General features: G+C 41.5%; 1 protein-coding gene across 6 annotated transcripts in view; it reads left to right on the top strand.

The window, feature by feature from the left end:
• Positions 1–18,171, top strand: part of Kat2b (lysine acetyltransferase 2B) — a 95,646-nt gene that overhangs the window by 22,302 nt on the left and 55,173 nt on the right. For all 6 annotated transcript variants that reach the window (XM_051204204.1, XM_051204203.1, XM_051204206.1 and 3 more), the window contains exon 2: positions 9,473–9,599. In XM_051204204.1, coding sequence (XP_051060161.1) covers positions 9,473–9,599 — 127 coding nt within the window. The remainder of the gene's footprint in view (positions 1–9,472; positions 9,600–18,171) is intronic.

Here is an 18,171-nt window from a genome sequence, read left to right as displayed (position 1 = left end):
GAGATGTGTGCCTGCTGGGCAATACATAAAATTAAAAAAACTTCTAGGAAACTGTTTATTGTGTTGGTAGTACTTGGAATTGAAACTAAGTTCCATCTATGTTAGACAGGCTTTCTACCTCTGTGGTTTTTAATTTTTAAAGATTTATTTTGTGTATTTGAGTGTTTTGGTTGCATGAATATATATGCACCACCTGCATGTCTAATGTCCATGGCGGTCAGAGAGGGCTTTAGATGCCCTGGAACTGAAGTTACAGGTGGTTGTGAGTCACCATGTGGTGTGGGTGCTGGCAACCCAAGCAAGATCATCAGCACGTGCCCATAATCTTTGAACCTCCTCTCCACAGCCAGAGAACTTCTGAAGATGTAGAGTCTTATTTCTGTAATTCACCAAAGAAAAATTCTCAGCTTGCAAAACTGATAGTGAGAAGGTTAAAGTCTGGGAATTATTAAACACTCTTTCCTCTTTCTAACTCCTGACAATGGCTATCTACTTATTAATTAATTAAAATTGATGTCTTGGAAGTCACTTAGTAGACCATGTTGGCCTTGAACTCAGAGATCCCTGCCTCTGTCTCCTGAGTGCTAGGATTAAAGGTGTGTGCCACTACCACCTGGCTTATTTTTAATTTTTTATATTACTGGGGTGTGTGAGTGTGTGTGCATGCACGCATGAGAGAGGGGTGAGTGTGGGCACATGGTTTGTGGGGTTAGAGGAAACATTTTGGCATCAACTTCCACTATGTGGGATCCTGGGATTGACTCAGGGTGCTCTGCTTCCACTGCAGTCACCGGCTTAGCTGTCTTGCCAGTCATGTTCTCCTTTTTAAGATTGTTTTTCATTTGTTCTTTGATATTTCATACAGTATATACTGTGTTTTTATTATTCACTCACTACTGTATTTTTATCTATACAAATTGGGCTCTTCATAGAAGTGAAGTCATAACAGTGTTTGCTTTTTGTGACTGGCTTATTTTACTTACTGAACTGTCCTCAAGTTTTACATTGTAGCAAGTGTCAGGATTTCTTTTCCTTTCAAGATCAAGTCACACAGGTGCTTATGTATATGTATATATAAACACATACACTCATGCATACATGCATGTGTTCATATACAATACACAGGCATGCCCATAGGCACACACACATACATATATAGAATTTCTTACATATGCCAGGTTGTATTTACCTGTACATGCAGTGTTTCTGACTTTTGGCTATTGTGCTAAATAAATAAGGCAGCTAGAATGTGGGTGAACAAATATCTGTTTTGATTCCCTATAATTGTTCCCCCCCCCCATGATTATTGAGGCTTGAACCCAACCAAGGCTTCATGCATCTAGGCCGGCATATTACTGCTTCAGGTTTTAAAAATACATGCTCATAAGTGGCATTATTGGATCATATGGAAATGCTGACAGTGCCCACTTGAAGTGCTTTCTGCCTCATTTCTAGCATGCTCTTGGGGGTGAGAGGGATCTCAGTAGTTTATGTTTGTATTTCTTAGTCATTAATGATAATGGGCATGTTTTCATGCTTTTTAAGACTTTTTATAGTTTTATGTATGTGTGTATGTATCTGTGTGAATATATGCCATATGTGCAGGTGCTCAGAAAGACCAGGTTCATCTCACTGGTCTACTGTGACTTTTAAACAGGATGATTTGGTCAAATTTCAGATCTCAGAGGTAGGAAACACAGGACCCGCTGCCCCTCCACCCCCTCTCCTAACCCAGGTACCTGCCAGAACAGGGTCTGTTTGTCTGCATGGTGGACATGAGTTCCCAGCCTCAGCTTGTCTCTAAGCAATGTGAATAGCTCATATCTTCCCCATATAGGGTGAGGGGAAGATAGAAATGCAGACTTCTCCCAGTGTAGTGGTACATAGATGTTCGATTCATCATTCTTCTCCATGGTTGTCATATACCTGGTCTGAGGCAGAGAGCTGAGAAGTGATTTTACCATTTATTTGCCATCAGTGTGCTTTTCCTGAGTTTTCTACCAACATGAGTTAGTCCAGTATTTTCACATGACAGAATTCTGTTGGATAGCATGACCTATCTTTCTCCTTTTCTCCCCATATGGTCTCCAAATATCCCAAATGCTTAAACATTAACGCTGAGCAAAGTGCAATCTGTTGCCCCTCTTGTCTGTCATCTGGGGTGTGACCACATGTCTATCCAACTGAGTTGCCCCAATGTCTTCACGTCACTGTAAGAAAGTCATTGCATTCATTTCATACCCAGGATCCTCTTATGTGAATAAACCACTTTTTGTCACAGGCTTCTCGAGATCACCTTTTTCTTCCCTGGATATGTCCTGACTGCTCTTGGGGAGATGATATCACCTGGACAGCTGGCTCCTCCTTGGTTCCCAGTTGTAATTGGCTTGGCAGAAGCTCCCTGAAAGATTGTCCTTCAGCTGTTATTCAGTTAAGGCCACTAGGCTAACGCTGCTAGGAGTTCTCTTAGGCAGTAGCTGTTATGCCTAACTACCAAGAGCTATGGAAGAGGTGTTTCCAAGGGGACCACTTATCTCTGAGAGCAGTAGCCCGGCTATAACGTTTGGAAGGGGAGATGAATGTAGGCCAAAGTGGAGGGCATGGAATCTGTAGCTCAAAGCACATGTCAGAAATGTTTTCTTGGCAGCCAAGGACGATAGAGCACATTATTTATTTATTTATTTTCATTTCTGGTGCTGGGGTTGGAACTCAGGGCCTTGTATGTTCTAAGAAAACACCGAATCACTGACCTACATCCCTTGCTATCACTGACCGTTTCTTAAAGGCCATCTACCCCTTTTAGGGTAGACAATACATCACATGCATTATCAACAGTGTGCACTCAGATTGACATTTTCCTGGGTATGCACAGATGCCAGAAGTGCTCGTTATACCTGACCCAGAAAAGAAATCTTCAGAAATAAGTATAACTCAAGGGAATCCCATGTGTCATGGGGTATTCTTAACCACTTAGGAATATTGGACCTTTCTACCCTAAACTATAATGTCAATAGTGAAGTCGTTTTCTAGTTACTTCATGTTTTCAGTTTCTTAGAGCTGTCTAACACATGATCGAAAAGTTGGTGTTTAAAATAATAGCTTCTGTGTTGGCTCTGGGAAGCTGAGGTCAGGGGCAGAATTAGCAAGGCATATTTCTCTAGAGGCTCTCCTCCTTCATTCTAACGACCTCCCCCAAAGATCCCCTTTCCTCCCACTCTCCCTCCCCAGCCTTTCCTCTTCTTCCCCCTCTCAGCAGGTGGCATCTTTTGGCAACCCTTGACATACATTTGTTTGCCTGGTTTACCTCTCCAGTCTTTGTCTCTGTCTTCAGTTGTCTTTTTCCCAGCTTGGGTCTTGGTGTCCAAGTTTTTGAGCTTTGTGGTGGGGAGCCACTATTCAACCCACAATATCACTTAGGAAATGGTATGGCTGGGGTATGACCTAGTTGTACAGGGTTTCTCTAATATGTTAATCACTTGGGATGATCCCCAGCAAGAGGACGGGGTATGTGTGTGCACATATGTATGTATAATATGATAACTATATATGTCTCTCTGTATAGACTTACATAAATTTAAGTGTGTGTGTGTGTGTGTGTGTGTGTGAGAGAGAGAGAGAGAGAGAGAGAGAGAGAAAGAGAGGAAGAGAGAGAGAAACTAGAACTTAAATTTCATTAAATTAAATGTTTTTTTTTCCCGAATGGTACTCTTATTAAAGTTATTTAATATATAGTGAATATAAAATAATTAAACATTATTTAAAATTGACACACTATTTATCTGTGTTTGTGTGGGAGTATATGCATGCCATAGTGCTTGTCTATAGAAAACCTTTTTGAGTCTCTCCCTCCACTTTTCCATGGATTGTGTGTATGTTCCATGGATTGTACTTAGTCATCTGGCTGTCCCAATGATTATTTTATTGTAGGTTCTTGCTGTGTAATTTAGACTGGCTTTGAACTCACCATCATCCTTCCTCAGTCTCCTGAGTACCAGGATTATAGGAAAGTGCTGGGATTATGGATAAGAGTTATTATACTCAATTTAGTAAGATTAAAAATTTGTTTTCAGTTAGCATGTATGTATCTATATATTTGTGTCTGTGAGTGTATTACAACATCTTTGTGACGGCTAGGTGACAGCTTGTGAAAGTTAATTCTCTTGTATTCTGTGGGTCTGGGAGATCACAGTGAGGTCATCAGACTTTCAGCAAGTACTTTCACCCACTGGGCCATCTTGCTTGCCCCATATATTTTAATATTGTTTGTGGTAACATATCTCGTCTTGGACTGCTAGGGAATTTAAACCCAGTTACAGAATTAAACTCAGTGTCTCAAGCATGCTATGTAGTGCTGTAATACTGAACAATAGTCCCAGCCCCTTCACTTCTTTCTTTATTTCTTTTTAGTTTAGGTTTGAGACTGGGTCTATCTGTGTAGCCTTGGCTGTCCTGGAACTCAGTATATAAACCAGGCTGTCTTTGAACTCACAGAGAGTCATCTGTTTCTGCCTCCATAGTTCTGGGATTCAAGGCAGCCACTGCCATACCTGTCTTGTTTGTTTGCTTGTTTTCTTGAGGTGGTCTTAATATGTAGCCCAGTTGGCCTTGAACTCATGACCCTCCAGTCTTAATCATCTCAAGTGCTCAGATTATAGGTGAACACTACCGTGTCTGCTTTTTTTCCTTTTTTGTTCTAGGTGTTGACTCAGGGCCTTATACATGCAAGGCTGTACCATTGAACCACATCCTCAGAAGGCTGTCACTTTCCCTGGACATGCTATCCTGTGGCTTGCCCTATTGGGTGCCACGGGGCCACAAACCATTGGGCTGTCATTGTTCTGCTTCATGCCTTCTCCTTCTTGTGTTCTTTTGCTTTTGGAGTTTTCTATTTATTTTTTGAAAAACAAATAAACAAACAAACAACAACAACAACAAAAACACAACCCACGCATTTTGAACACATAAACCAGAATTGACTTTGTAAAAACTATGGAAGTCCTGAGATTTGGTGGGAAAGTAAAATTAGCCAATTTTGCAAGGAAAGCCATATATATATTGAATCCCCAGACAAGTTTAAGTGGCAGTATTCATTGTGTGGTAGAATTGACTCAGCATTTTATCTCGGTGGCTTAAATAAGTATGGTTTATATTTTGATACATCGGAGAAATGTAAGACTTGATTATTATAAATCCTCTGATAATTGTGACTTGAGGTTTATGAGCCGTGGTGAACAGGACTATTATTTTATGTTATGTAGGGGCAAATAGGGTGTAATCTTGTCTTTCTCTGCTGATTGCACTAAGTGCTTTGCAGTAATGAAGCTGTGTTCTCTGGCCTGTAAGTTTTCAGGATCTTACCCAAGATTAAAAGGTGGTTATTTGTTCACTTGAATTTCAATGAGGAAGGCAAGTTTTTATTTGTTTTTTTATTTTTATTTATTTTTTTATGCATTTAAGTGTTTTGCTTGCATGCATATCAGTTGCTGAGGAGGCCAAAAAAGAATGTCAGATCCCCTGAGAATGGAGGAGGTACAGAAGGTCATGAGCACCTTGTGGGTGCTGGGAATTGAACCTAGGTCCCCTGGGAGAGCAACTAGTACTCTTAACTGCTGAGTGATCTCTCTAGCCCTTTAAAATTATTTTATTGGTATTTATTTATTTTTAATTTTATGCACATGGGTGTTTTTTGTCTGTACCATGGATGTGTACTATGTGCAGGTGGGTTTTTATAAGCAACCCCACAGGGAGACAAGTTTTGGATCCTTGAATTCTCTTTCCCCATCTAATACTGGGGGGGGGGGGTTAATATAGTATCTCTAATATAGTAGGCAAGTGCTCTGCCACTGAGCCACATCTAAAATTTTTGTTTTGAGAAGGAGCCTCACTAAATTATCCAGGTTGGCCTTGAACCCACTCTGCAGCTCTGGTGAACTTCAGTTTACAACCTTTTTGCTTTGTCTGGCTCCTGAGAAGTTGGTAATTCAGGCTTGTGCCACCAAACCATCCAGGTCCTTCAATTGTTGTTGTTGGCTAAATTGTGTGTATGTGTTCGGTGTATGTATGTGCACACTTATTCAAGGAGGCCAGAGGGCTCTATTACTTTCACTGAACCTGGAGTCTACACTTTTGATCCTATTTTCTCCATCTCAACACCTAGCTTTTTACATGGTTGCTGGGAATTTGAACTCAGGTCCTCATGTTTGCACCACAAGGTTTCTTACTAATTCTCTCTCTCTGTCTCTCTGTCTCTCTCTCTCTCTCTCTCTCTCTCTCTCTGTGTGTGTGTGTGTGTGTGTGTGTGTGTGTTTTGAGACAATGTCTCTGTTTAGCTCCAGAACTGGCTATGTAGATGAGGTTGCCTTCAAATTCAGAGCTCTACCTATCTCTGTCTCTCAAGTGGCTAGGAGTAAAGACAGATATGTGCCACCATGCCTAGCTTTGAATTGCTAAATTTGCAGCTTGACAAGGATGTAGCTTCCCATTCTTCATCTTCAGCAAAATGACATCAGTTAGTTATGGTTGCTTTTGTGCTAGTCCATCCAGAGTTCCCACACTTCCCTGAGCAGTCTTCTGGGGAGGAAGATGTAGGTTATAGTTGTTAGTGTCTCAGACCGTGAGGTTGTGAAGCTTGTACAAAGTTAGTTACGAGGCTCGACACTGTACAGTAGAAAGCTCTGCGAAGAAGTTTTAGAAAACATGAGTGTGGTTACCATGATGAGTGAAACACTTCAGTGGCATGATTGATTCCTTGGAGTTCAGACTTCTGTTTCCTACTCAGCGGAATGCTAACCAACGCAGACTTTGGGGTCTTTTGATAACAAAAACTTTGTTCAGAGCACCTGCCATCTTTGCGATAACTCAAAGAGAATTCAATGGTCTCTGTTTTTTTTTTTTTTTTTGGTTTTAAAAGAGAGGTTTTTTTTTTTTTTTTTTTTTTTAATGTAGCCTTGGCTGTTCTAGAACTTGTTCTATAGATCAGGCTGGCCTTGAACTCAGAGATCTGCCCACTTCTGTGTCCTGAGTGTTGGGGTTAAAAGATTAAAGGTGTGTGCTACCACACCCAGCTCCAGTGCTCTCTAGTTTTAAATGTGTCTCATACTTGTCGACTCTTTTTGGTCTAAGCATTAGTGCTCTTTCCATGTCAGAAGGTTTTAAATCTTTGCTGTATTCTTTGTCACAGAAGGCATGGTTGGGTTCTGAACTGGAAATTTAAAGACAGAAATAAGGTGAGTTAGTAGACACTCCTAAAATAAAAGATGTAGAGAGGTCCCTTTCCACCCTCAAATCAAAGGAGGGAAAGTTTGGGTGCTGGACTGGGTGAATATAGGAGAAAGCAGGGAGGGTGAAGGGCACCTACCATTGTAAACCCTGGAGTTTGTGTTTGAGCGAGAGGCTTGATCATAGTCCAGGTAGAGGGTAGGGGTTGCACATGTAGCCTCCCAGTGCTCTTCCTTTCACCATCTTCCCTCATCCCTGCTTTTCTACCTTCCAGGCTGCACTCCAGCCCTGAGGACCCGCATTTTTTGTTCTTTCTGGCTTCCTTACAGCGCACCTTCTCTCTGCATAACACTGATGCTGTGAAGTGTATTTTGCTCATTTTGTGTTGCCTGGTGGCTTGCTGAAAAGGCTCTTTGTTTCCTGTCATATAGCAAAAGTGCTGCAATTTCGCATCTCAACTTGGTGTTTTCCTCCCTCTCGGAATTGTGGCAACTATGATACCAATTGAGCAGAAGCAAGAATTTTGTTCTTATCCAAGGGCAGAAATGTAAGGTCAGCTTAAGAGTCAACCTATCTGTATTCATAGAGACACAGTAAAAGAAGGGGCTTATGAAGGGGAGAAAACTTCATGTAATCTTCCGGGAATGTGCAGAGGTTTTCTGGCAGAATCTAGTTGGTGGTGGTACCCACCTTTAATCCCAGCAATCAGGAGTCAGAGGCAGGTGAATCTTTGAGTTTGAGGCTAGTGTGGTCTACAGAGCAACTTCCAGAAAGCTTATCTCAAAAAACCAAACCAAACAAAAACTCTGACTCTTTTCTTTCTGTTTTTTGGGCCTTTCTAGTTGTTGCTGTGGCAGCTGGCAACTGTCTTGTTGCTAGGGCATGCCAGTTTGAAGTGGTGTTATAATGGAGTTGTAGACTGGCATGTCTACCTGCCCTTTTAGATCCAGCAGTTTTGACTAGTCCTGGAAGGGGGTTCTGGCCTTTAAGTATCCTGTCCTCAGAGACAAACAAGTCTAGGGGGCTAGGTGGAAGCCAAGGTTCAAGGTTGATTGTCTTTCTTCAGTTTCTCTTCATCTTATTTTTAAAATTAATGATGTGATGCGAGAGCACACACGCACGTGTGTTTGTGTGTGTGTGTGTTCACAAGTGCAGGTTCTGGCAGAGTCCAGATGAGGGTGTCAGATCCTCTGGAGATGTCCACCTTATCTTTTGAGATAGTCTTTCATTGCAGCTGGAGCCTACTGCTTTGGCTAGTAGACAAATTGAGAGCACTAGTGTCTTAGTTAGGGTTTCTATTGCAGTGATGAAACACCATGATACAAAGCAAGTTGGGGAGAAAAGGGTTTTTTCAGCTTACACTTCAGAGCTTTGCTGTTCATCACTGAAGGAAATCAAGAACAAAACTCAAACAGGGCAGGGTCCTGGAGGCAGGAGCTGATGCTGCGGCCATGGGGGTGATGATGCTTCCATCCCTTGGTTTGCTCAGCCCATCTTCTTATAGAGCCTAGGACCAACAGCCTAGGAATGGCACCACACACCATTCATCACTAATTGAGAAAATGACTTAGAGCTGGATCTTGTGGAGGGGTTTCCTCAATTTAGGCACTTTTCTCTGTGATAACTCTAGCTTGTGTCAAGTTGACACTTGAAACTAGCCAGTACTACTGGTAACTGGTATCAGGGAGGGAATGGGGTTTTCCAGGAGGAACAGGATCATTCAGTGTAAGGACACTTAGCTGAAGGCCTCCCAGCCACATGTATGATGGCAAGCCTTATAGTATAAATCATGCATCCTTCATGTTTATTCTGTCTTTCATAGCCTAGGTCACTGCACAGAGGCTAAGTAAGGCAGCTTCATTTTCCCTACAGAGCCAAGGAGGTCTTCTGGGAAACGTGATATTGATATCAGTAGTGCAAGCTCTTGCTTGTCCTATCACTGTATGGGAATGTGGCTTGTTTTATGAAGCTAGAGCTTCGGACTGTCTTGGAACTGCCCATTCCCTGAATAATACCCTGGGTAAGGCAATAGCAAAATGTCTGATCTGCAGTTACCACCAGCAGAAGCAAAAATTAATCCCCCCCAAAAGCACTCCCTTTGCTTTCCTCTTGTTTTGTTTCTCTTACATACATAGAAATTTACATAGCATATATATGAGTTCCTGTCAGATAACTGGTGTGCTTGGTTGTCTTGTAAAACTGTCCATGGCTGCCCATTATATAGCTGTGTTTCTCTCTTTATTCCCTTTTCTAGGCAGAGGAGTCCTGTAAATGCAATGGCTGGAAGAACCCCAACCCCTCTCCCACCCCACCAAGAGCAGACCTCCAGCAAATAATTGTCAGTCTGACCGAATCGTGCCGCAGCTGTAGCCATGCCCTTGGTAAGTCCCCAGATCAGCCTCCTGAGTGCATTGATTGAAGGCATGCTCTACCCAGCAACATTTATTGTGTGTGTGTGTGTGTGTGTGTGTGTGTGTGTGTGTGTGTGTGTGTGAGAGAGAGAGAGAGAGAGAGAGAGAGAGTATGTGTGTGTGTACCACGTTTGTGCAGGAGACTGTGGAGGACGGAAGAAGGTAATCGATCCTTTAGGACTGGAAGTACAGAAGGTTGTGAGCTGCCGTGTGGGTGTTGAGAATCCAATCCTGGCCCTCTTGGGGAGAGCCAATGCTCTTAACCAGCTGAGCCTCACTCTAGTCTCCCTAACACTAGTCTTAGGATAAATTTCCTCCACCTCTTTTTGGTACTGAGGATGAAACCAGGGTTTTCACATGTAAAGCACATGCTTTGACAATGAAGTACAACTTTAGCCTTAGATGAATTTGTCTTCCTGTAACGAGTAAGGTTTTTTCCAACCGCTGCCTGGTCTGGTCCCGTCGCCGCGCCCCAAATAACATACAGAGACTCTGTATATGATATTATACTGTTGTCCAGTTACTACTTTCTTATCGGCTAGCTCTGTCTTAAGTATTAACCCATTTGTATGTATTTCCACGTGGTCTTACCGAGAGCGGAGGAATGGCAGTTCTGTTCTCTCCAGGCTCCCTATCCTGACTCTCCTTTCTACTTCCTCTTTCCTCCTTGTCTCCTAGTCCCGCCTATCTTGCTTTCCTATTGGCCAACAGTGCTTTATTCATAAACCAGTATGAGAAACATATACAGAACGACATCTCCCATCATCTTCCTTCTTTCTTGCACGAGGAGTGCATATCCCCTCCCCCCCCTTACACACACTCACCTAGCTTGCCTTTCAGGTCTCACTGAATAGCCAACCTGTAAACCTCATGATGGGCTTTACTTCTCAAGTGCCAGGATCATGGGTGTGCAAATTCTGTTTGTGATCAAGTTTAGTGGGAAACTGGTTGTTCTTAGATAGCAACATTTTAGTTGGAAAGACCCCACGTATTACCCTTGGGCTGCCCATGCCAAATACGTCTTGTTTATTGTCTAGTATGGCAAGGACCGAGCATTGGGCAAAAGGGATCACCAAATCCTCTCTTACCTCTTCTACCCACCATCTGTAAAAGGATGGCATTGTTTGCATTGTCTTTCAGAGTTTGTTGTTGACTCAAATGGCGTGTCCCCACCTCTGAGGTCAGCCTCCTGTTAAGCTGAGTCTGATGTTTTGTTCTCTGCTAGAGGATATTTCAGTATTGATATTTCAGTACTTGCCAAGCAAAAAGTAGACAATGATGTCAGTTTCCCTGGAAGACCTGCACTAGAACACTCCTCAAAAGGAAACAGAGCCTAGATCTCACAGAAGAAATCAGTACACATTAAGTGCATCATTGTGTTGACTGAACTGGTGTCAAAAATAAACTAAAATAAACTGTGATTTAAAGAAAAATACTTTCATTACAAATACATCTTGTTTGAGGCTGTAGGCTGTTGTATTATTTTTTAGCAGTGCAAAGGAAAGACTCCAAAAGTTCCAGAGATGTCCTAGCTTATAATAACCCATCTGTGGATTAATAGACTGGGTGTCCTTTGAATTGAATAACCTGAGAAATGTAATGCAATTAATAGTGGAGTTCAAGAAATCTATGTTCATATTGAGTGGGAAATCCTGTTATCCCAAATTATTTACCACTCAAAAAAAAAAAAAAAAAAAAAAAAAAAAAACCAAAAAACAAAACAAAACAAAAAAACCAACAAAATAAAACAACAAAACAAAAACTTCTTTCTACCTTAGCCGGGTATTGTGTGGTTCTATACACATAAGCACACATGTATGCCAGAATTGGTGTGAACGACAAAAACCAGCTGATTTTTTTCCTTTCATATTTCTGAACAAGCTTTGGCAGCAGATTACTCCCCCCGCTTTTTTAAACACATAGTGAAGAATGGAAAAATAAGTATGCAGTTATTTAATTTAATTTAAATTTATGATTCTCAGTGCTAGAATTCTAGCTGAAGACATTCTGTCAATTAGGTAAGTACTGTGCTATTGAGCTATTCTCCAGAAGAGAGTGTATATGTGTGCCTGCATGTATGTACCTGTATTGCTTCATGTCCTTTATACTTGCAAATTAACACCTGAAATTAACCTATGCATAAATTAAGATGTACCTTGAAATTAAGTTAAAATATTTTGTGAAAGATATACTTATTTAAGTATATTTTATTTACTTTAACAGTTTCATACATGTATGCATATTTTGGCCATATCCAGTCTCAGCTCTCCCTCCGGCTCCCCCATCTCCTCAAATACATCTGCCTTCTACTTCCATGTCCTTTCTTTCTTTGTAACCTGTGGAGTTCAGTTAGTGCTGCCTGCAGGAATGTGGAAAAAGTTCTGGTTTAATAGCACTATTTGTATTTAAAGAACTGGACAAGATGACCTCCTGGTTAAAGTACTTTGTACAACCCTGATGGCCTGAGTTCAATTCTTGGATCCCATATGATGGAGGGAAAGGACCACCTTTCCAGAACTTGTTCTCTGACCTTCACATGTGTGTTGTATCATGGCACATATGCACACATGTGCATGCCCACACATACAGTGATTTAAAAAAAAAAAAGTGTCATGAAGAAAAGGGAAACAATTTGTTGCTTGTTTGGAGCCCTGCCTTTCTTAGCCCAACCCTGAGTTCCACTCTCAGACAGTCTCATGGAAAGCAGTCCTTCCAAAAGGCAGGGGCAACTATCTAGAACACCATGGCTTTCCTGGGTACATTTCCATTTAAATAGTTTAGAAAATAGAACAGTGTGAACAGGTTCTCAATCTTCCTAATGCTGCAACCCTTTAGTAGTGACTCATGTTGTGGTGACCCCGACTATAAAATTATTTTCATTGCTACTTCATAACTGTAACTTTGCTACTGTTATGAAGTAACAATGTAAATATTTGATATTTAGGATATCTGATACAGGATTCCTGTGGAAAGGTTGTTCAACCCCTAAAGGTCATGACCCACAGGTTGAGAACCTCTGATGTAAAGGAAAGCATAAACATTTTGATTTATTCCTTTTTGTCTGAGATAGGGTACTTTCATGTGATCCCCCCTGCCACAGCTTTCCCAATGTCATTGCCCTGGGAATTCACCATCACTCCCTGTTTCTAGACAGCTTTCTTAAAGGAAATATCTGAACATTTCCAAGAACTCTTGGGATTGTTGCTGGAATGCTAGCTTATTCATTGGTCAGGGTTTAGAAAACCACCCTCCCCATGCTTAAAATTTTCATTCATAGAAACTAGTTTAGCAAATTACCTTGGATACATCACCCATATATTGATCATTAACTTTTGTTTGTTTTATTTATCTCCTACCACTTCTCCTCAGTTTTGTAAATAGCATCCTGGGGTCTGAGGAGGTGGCTCAGTGGATAAGTAAGTGCATTTGCCATGAAAGCAACAGACCTGAGTTCAAACCTACAGGTTCCACTTAAAAGCTAGGCATGCCCATCTGTTCCTGTAACCCCAGTGTCAGTGGGCAGACATAGGAGACCTCAGTAGCTCACTGGCCAGCCAGCTAGCCTAGCTGAAACAGTGAGTTTTGGGTTCACAGAGTCATATTGTTCTGGAAAAAAGGCTGCCTTTTAAAGGAAAAAAGGTGGTACGGGTGTGTGTGTGTGTGTGTGTGTGTGTGTGTGTGTGTATGGCAAGCCTGTGTACCTTCATCCCAGCAGTAGGACAGGCAGAAGCAAGTAAATCTTTGTAAATATGAGACTAGTCTGGTCTGCATAGTGAGTTCCAGGTTATCATGAGAATCTGTCCTGACAAAACAAAATTTTCATTATTGGGGGCTGTACATTTATACAGAAGCCTGTTTTTAAGACTAGGAAGCAAGAGATACACCAAGTAACCTCGTACACCTGGAATTTCTGTTGTTTTGGAGTTTATTGTTCTGAACACTGCCATTTGCTGAGGATCAAACTCCACTAGTGATAAGCTGTCAGTTTTTTAAAATAAATTTATTTTAATTTTATGTGCAATGAGTGTTTTGCATGTGTGTATGTGCATGGTACCCTTGAAGGCCAGAAAAGGACATTGAATCTTCTGGAAGTAGGTCCTGTCAGTTGTGAGCTGCCACGGGATGCTGGGAACTGAACCAGTTTCCTCTGGGAGAGCAGCACATGATCTTAACTGGCCTCCAGTTTTTAGTTTTGTGAGGGTGTGTGTGTGTGTGTGTGTGTGTGTGTGTGTGTGTGTGTGTGTGTGTGTGTGTGTGTATAAAGATGAGAAATCAACTTTAATGTTCTTCCTCAGGGACATCATTGTCTACTTTGTTTTTTGTTTTGTTTTGTTTTGTTTTTTGGAGACACAGTCACACCATGTATTCATTCCCATCTGGCCCAGACCTTTATGCTTTATGTAAACCAGACTAGCTTTGAACTTACAGAGTTCTGCCTGCCTCTGCCTCCAGAGTAACGGGATTGCAGGTGTGTGCCAACAACCTAGAACTACCTTGCTTTCTTTGTGAGCCAGGGTCTCTGGCTGTCCTGGAATACTCAGGAAGCCGAGGCCTCCACTTCCCTAGTTCTGAGATTATACACATGTGCCACCCACCACACTTGCTTTTACTTGTTTTTCAGCCACTAGTGTCACCAGTGTGGATTGACATTTTCAGTACAAGTGAAAGTTCTTTGTTATTGTGTTTCATGTTCATCTTTTTATCTATGTGCTTCCTAAGGAAAGTAGAGGTAGCTTCTAAAGTCTTGTTTTGTAATCATAATCTCTTGCTTCAACTTCTACTATTGAAATGATAGACACTAGGTGGGGGCACTTTTTCTTTCTGAAAAATAAAACATAAGTCTTGTTTTGTTTGTTTGAGGTTGGGTCTCATTTAACCCTGGCTGGCCTTGAACTTCTGGTTTTCCTGCCTCCTCCCAAATTCAGGGATTAAAAATGTACATAGTCACACCCAACCACCTTTCAGTTTCAGTTGTACTGGAAGTGAATCCAGTCATGCAGGTTGTAGGGGCTCAAGGTCAGAGGCTAGATCAGTCAGCTTGGCTTCCCACCCTCCTGCAGAACACTTTTTCCTGAAGGCTGCTTCATGCCCTTCCTCTCCAGCTTCAGATCTGGTTGCCCACACCTTATGCCTTTGTTTTGTCTTTCTCTCTCTCTCTCTCTCTCTCTCTCTCTCTCTCTCTCTCCCTCCCTCCCTCCCTCCCTCCCTCCCTCCCTCCCTCCTTCCTTCCTTCCTTCCTTCCTTCCTTCCTTCCTTCCTTCCTTCTTTTTTAGTCAGGGTTTCTCTGTGTAACAGTCCTGGCTGTCCTGGAACTTACTTTGTAGACCAGGCTGGTCTCAGACTCACAATGATTCACCTGCCTCTGCCTCCCAAGGGCTGGCTGGGATTAAAAGTGTGTGTCACCACCAATGGCTTGTTTTGTTTGCTGTCAAGAAATTCTTATTCTCTCAAGCCTAACGGTGCTAAAAAGTAAAGGTATTCTTTAAGGTCTGCTGGATGCTTCCCTGTGAATAATTATAAATATATACTTTGTTGTTCTGGACTGTGATTAAAGGTTGACAGTTCAGAGTATATTTAGTTCCTTTGTAAAATTGGGTTTATTCCTTCACTGCTAGTATTAAATTCAATAATTTTTATATTCATTACAATTTCTAATTTCTCGATGTCCAATAATGTTTTAAAAAGAGATAGCTAGACCGACAGATAGATGATAGAGGTAGAGAGCGAGTGAGAGAGAGGGTAAAAAGGCAAAAGAGAGGGCTAGCTAGCTGTGTTGATCGACATTGATCTACAGATGTGGTTTCATGGCTTAGACTCTGTAGGTACAGTGTTTAAAATTGGGTCCTGTGTGCCTAATAGTGCTTAAAATGTGGCACAGTGATAAGAATTTGTGGTATAAAATGCATACTTATGTTGAAGATGAACTAGAGCAAATGAATGTAAAATAGATGTGATTATCTTAGTTACTTTTCTACTAGTGTGATAAAACATGACCAAGACAACTTAAAAGAAAGCTTTTAATTGAGGTTACAGTTTCAGAGGATTAGAGTCCATGATAGTGGAGCAAATGTATGGTGTCAGGGACAGCTGGGAGTTCAAATCTGGATTTACAAGGAGGAGGCAGAGAGTCTTTTGAAACCTCATTTTCTACACTCCCACGAATGACACATCTTCTCTAACATGGTCACACCTTCTAATCTTTACAAAGTCACATAAGCTCAAACATGAGCCTTTCGGTGCCATTCCCATTCAGACAGCACAATAACTTCCCAATAGGGAGTATATAAAATAACAGTATCATTTAATATATACATTAATTTCATATACATTAAGTTAAACATATGATTAAAGTAGACTGTCTTCCTTTAACTTTTTAATGTTTGGGGGCTGGAGCATGCTTTTTAGCCATTTACTCATTTATTGTGTTTGTGTTTGCATGTTTATGTACATGTATAAGAAGAAAAGAGGAGATGTTCTGAGTAGGCCATCACCTTCGCTTTACTGAGATGAGATCTCTCTTGTTTTTGTTATTTGTTGTAGTTCCCCAAGAGCCTCGAGTCCAGGCTTGTGTGAAACCTGCATTTTAATCTTTGTAGCCATATTTACAATTCTTTTTTGTTCTTCCTGTATCTTTACGTTTAATTGTTGACTTGTTGTTTGTTTGGTTTTTGTTATTTTGCTTTATTTTCAAACGGGCTTTTGTAGCTTAGGTTGGTCTGGACTGCCTGAACCTGCTTTGGCCCACAAGTGACTGCTTGCCATATCACTTTCCTTTACCATTTTTAGTGCAGTTATGGGACATTTAAATCGGCATGCCGGCTCCCATGGGTTTCCATTGATCACAATCCTCTAGTGGGCTCTGACTCTTAGACTTCCCTTTTTCCATTTCAAATCTGTTATTATGAAAGAGAAACAAGTTTTAAATGATCAATGAGCCTTTTGCCCATTGGTCTGGTAACAGTTTTCATTTCAGGCCTTAGTTTTCTGGCCTTCTGACATTGTACACATTGATTTTACCTCTTCTAAAGAGAAAAACTGATTTTAGGCAGTGTGGTGGCACATGCCTTTAATCCTAGTACTCAGGAGGTAGACACAGGTGAATTCAAGTACAGCTGGGCCTACTTATTAAGTTCTAGGCCAGTCAGAGTTACATGATGAGGCCCTTAAAAACAACAACGAAACCCCCAAAAACTAAAAATTCAACACCTGACCACAATAAACTGATTTATGATGCTTACAAACCATGCAGATACTGTGTGTTTGCTTCTAGTTTAACAGGCCTCAAAAAACTTATCAGGCCAGCCTTGAGAAGTACAGGGAAGTATAATTAATCAGTGGCACTTTGCAAGGGTCACAGCACACAGCACATAGGGACCATGAGACAATAGGTCTCCTGCTAGGTGACAGGCACAGGGCAGGTCCCTCATAGTTCTCAGGTGTCTGTAATGTGACATAGCATTGAGAGGTGCACTCTCCTGGAGAGATGCCTAGTTCCCCTGAACTTTGAGGCTCACCTTTTCCCCACTCTGCACACAGTGGATTCTAGAGTGTGTGATTGCCCCCAGTTAAGTGGGCAATCTTAGGAGTTAAGATGTGGCCGGTCTTGAGTAATTATTTTTAGTCAGATTTGCAGGTAAGGTGTCACTCTGCATCATAGGCTGGCCTTAAGGTCATGATTCTTCAGTGTCAGCCTCCTGTATCCCTGGACAATTTGACATAATTATACCCATATCTTGTAACAGGCTTTTGGAAGACTATTTGAATTAAAGCAAGGCCCAATAGATTTGACTATTAAGTTTAGATGTATTAAAAATAATTAGCTGGATGTGGTACACTGTTCTAATTCCAGTACTAAGGAAACCAAAGTAGGAGAACAAAGATGAAACCAAAACTGTCAAATAAAAATAACACTTATTTGGAAATAACTTTGTTCTTTGTTTCCCTATGTAGTTCAGGCTGGCCTCGAACTCGTAGAGATCTACCTTTACCTTTCCAACGCTGGAATTAAAGGTCTGTGCTATCACACCTGGAAATAACTTTAATTATTTTTATTTATTTTATGTGTGTGTGTGTACCATATGCATATGGTGCCTTAGGAGGCCATCAGGTCCCCTGGATCTTGAGTTCAGGTGGTTGTGAGCCTTGATGTGGGAGATGGGAACTGAATCTGGATTCTCTGCAAGAGCAGCAAGTGCTCTTAACTGCTGAGCCATCTCTTCAATTCTGTAAATGGCTTAGTGGTGCTGAGGCATGCAGGAGGCAGATGCAGGTGGATCTCTTAGTTCAAGGCCAGCCTAGTCTATAGAGTGAGTCCCAGGACAACCAGAACTACACAGAGAAACCCTGTCTCAAAAAAGAAAATTCCTGACCAAGACCCCCTGAATGTGGGTGTTAGGAGGATTAGGCTGTCTAGGGAGCCTCTAGTAATGGATCAGTACATATCCCTGGCATATGAATGGACTTTGGGCACCCATCCCACATAGAGGGATACTTTCTCAGCCTAGACACATAGGATAGGGCCTAGGCCCTGCCCCAAATGATA

Source organism: Phodopus roborovskii, unplaced genomic scaffold (genome assembly GCF_943737965.1).
Source record: "Phodopus roborovskii unplaced genomic scaffold, PHOROB, whole genome shotgun sequence".
NCBI classification, from domain to species: domain Eukaryota; kingdom Metazoa; phylum Chordata; class Mammalia; order Rodentia; family Cricetidae; genus Phodopus; species Phodopus roborovskii.
Note: the sequence above shows the minus strand (reverse complement) of the source record. Positions and strands in the feature narration are given on the sequence as shown.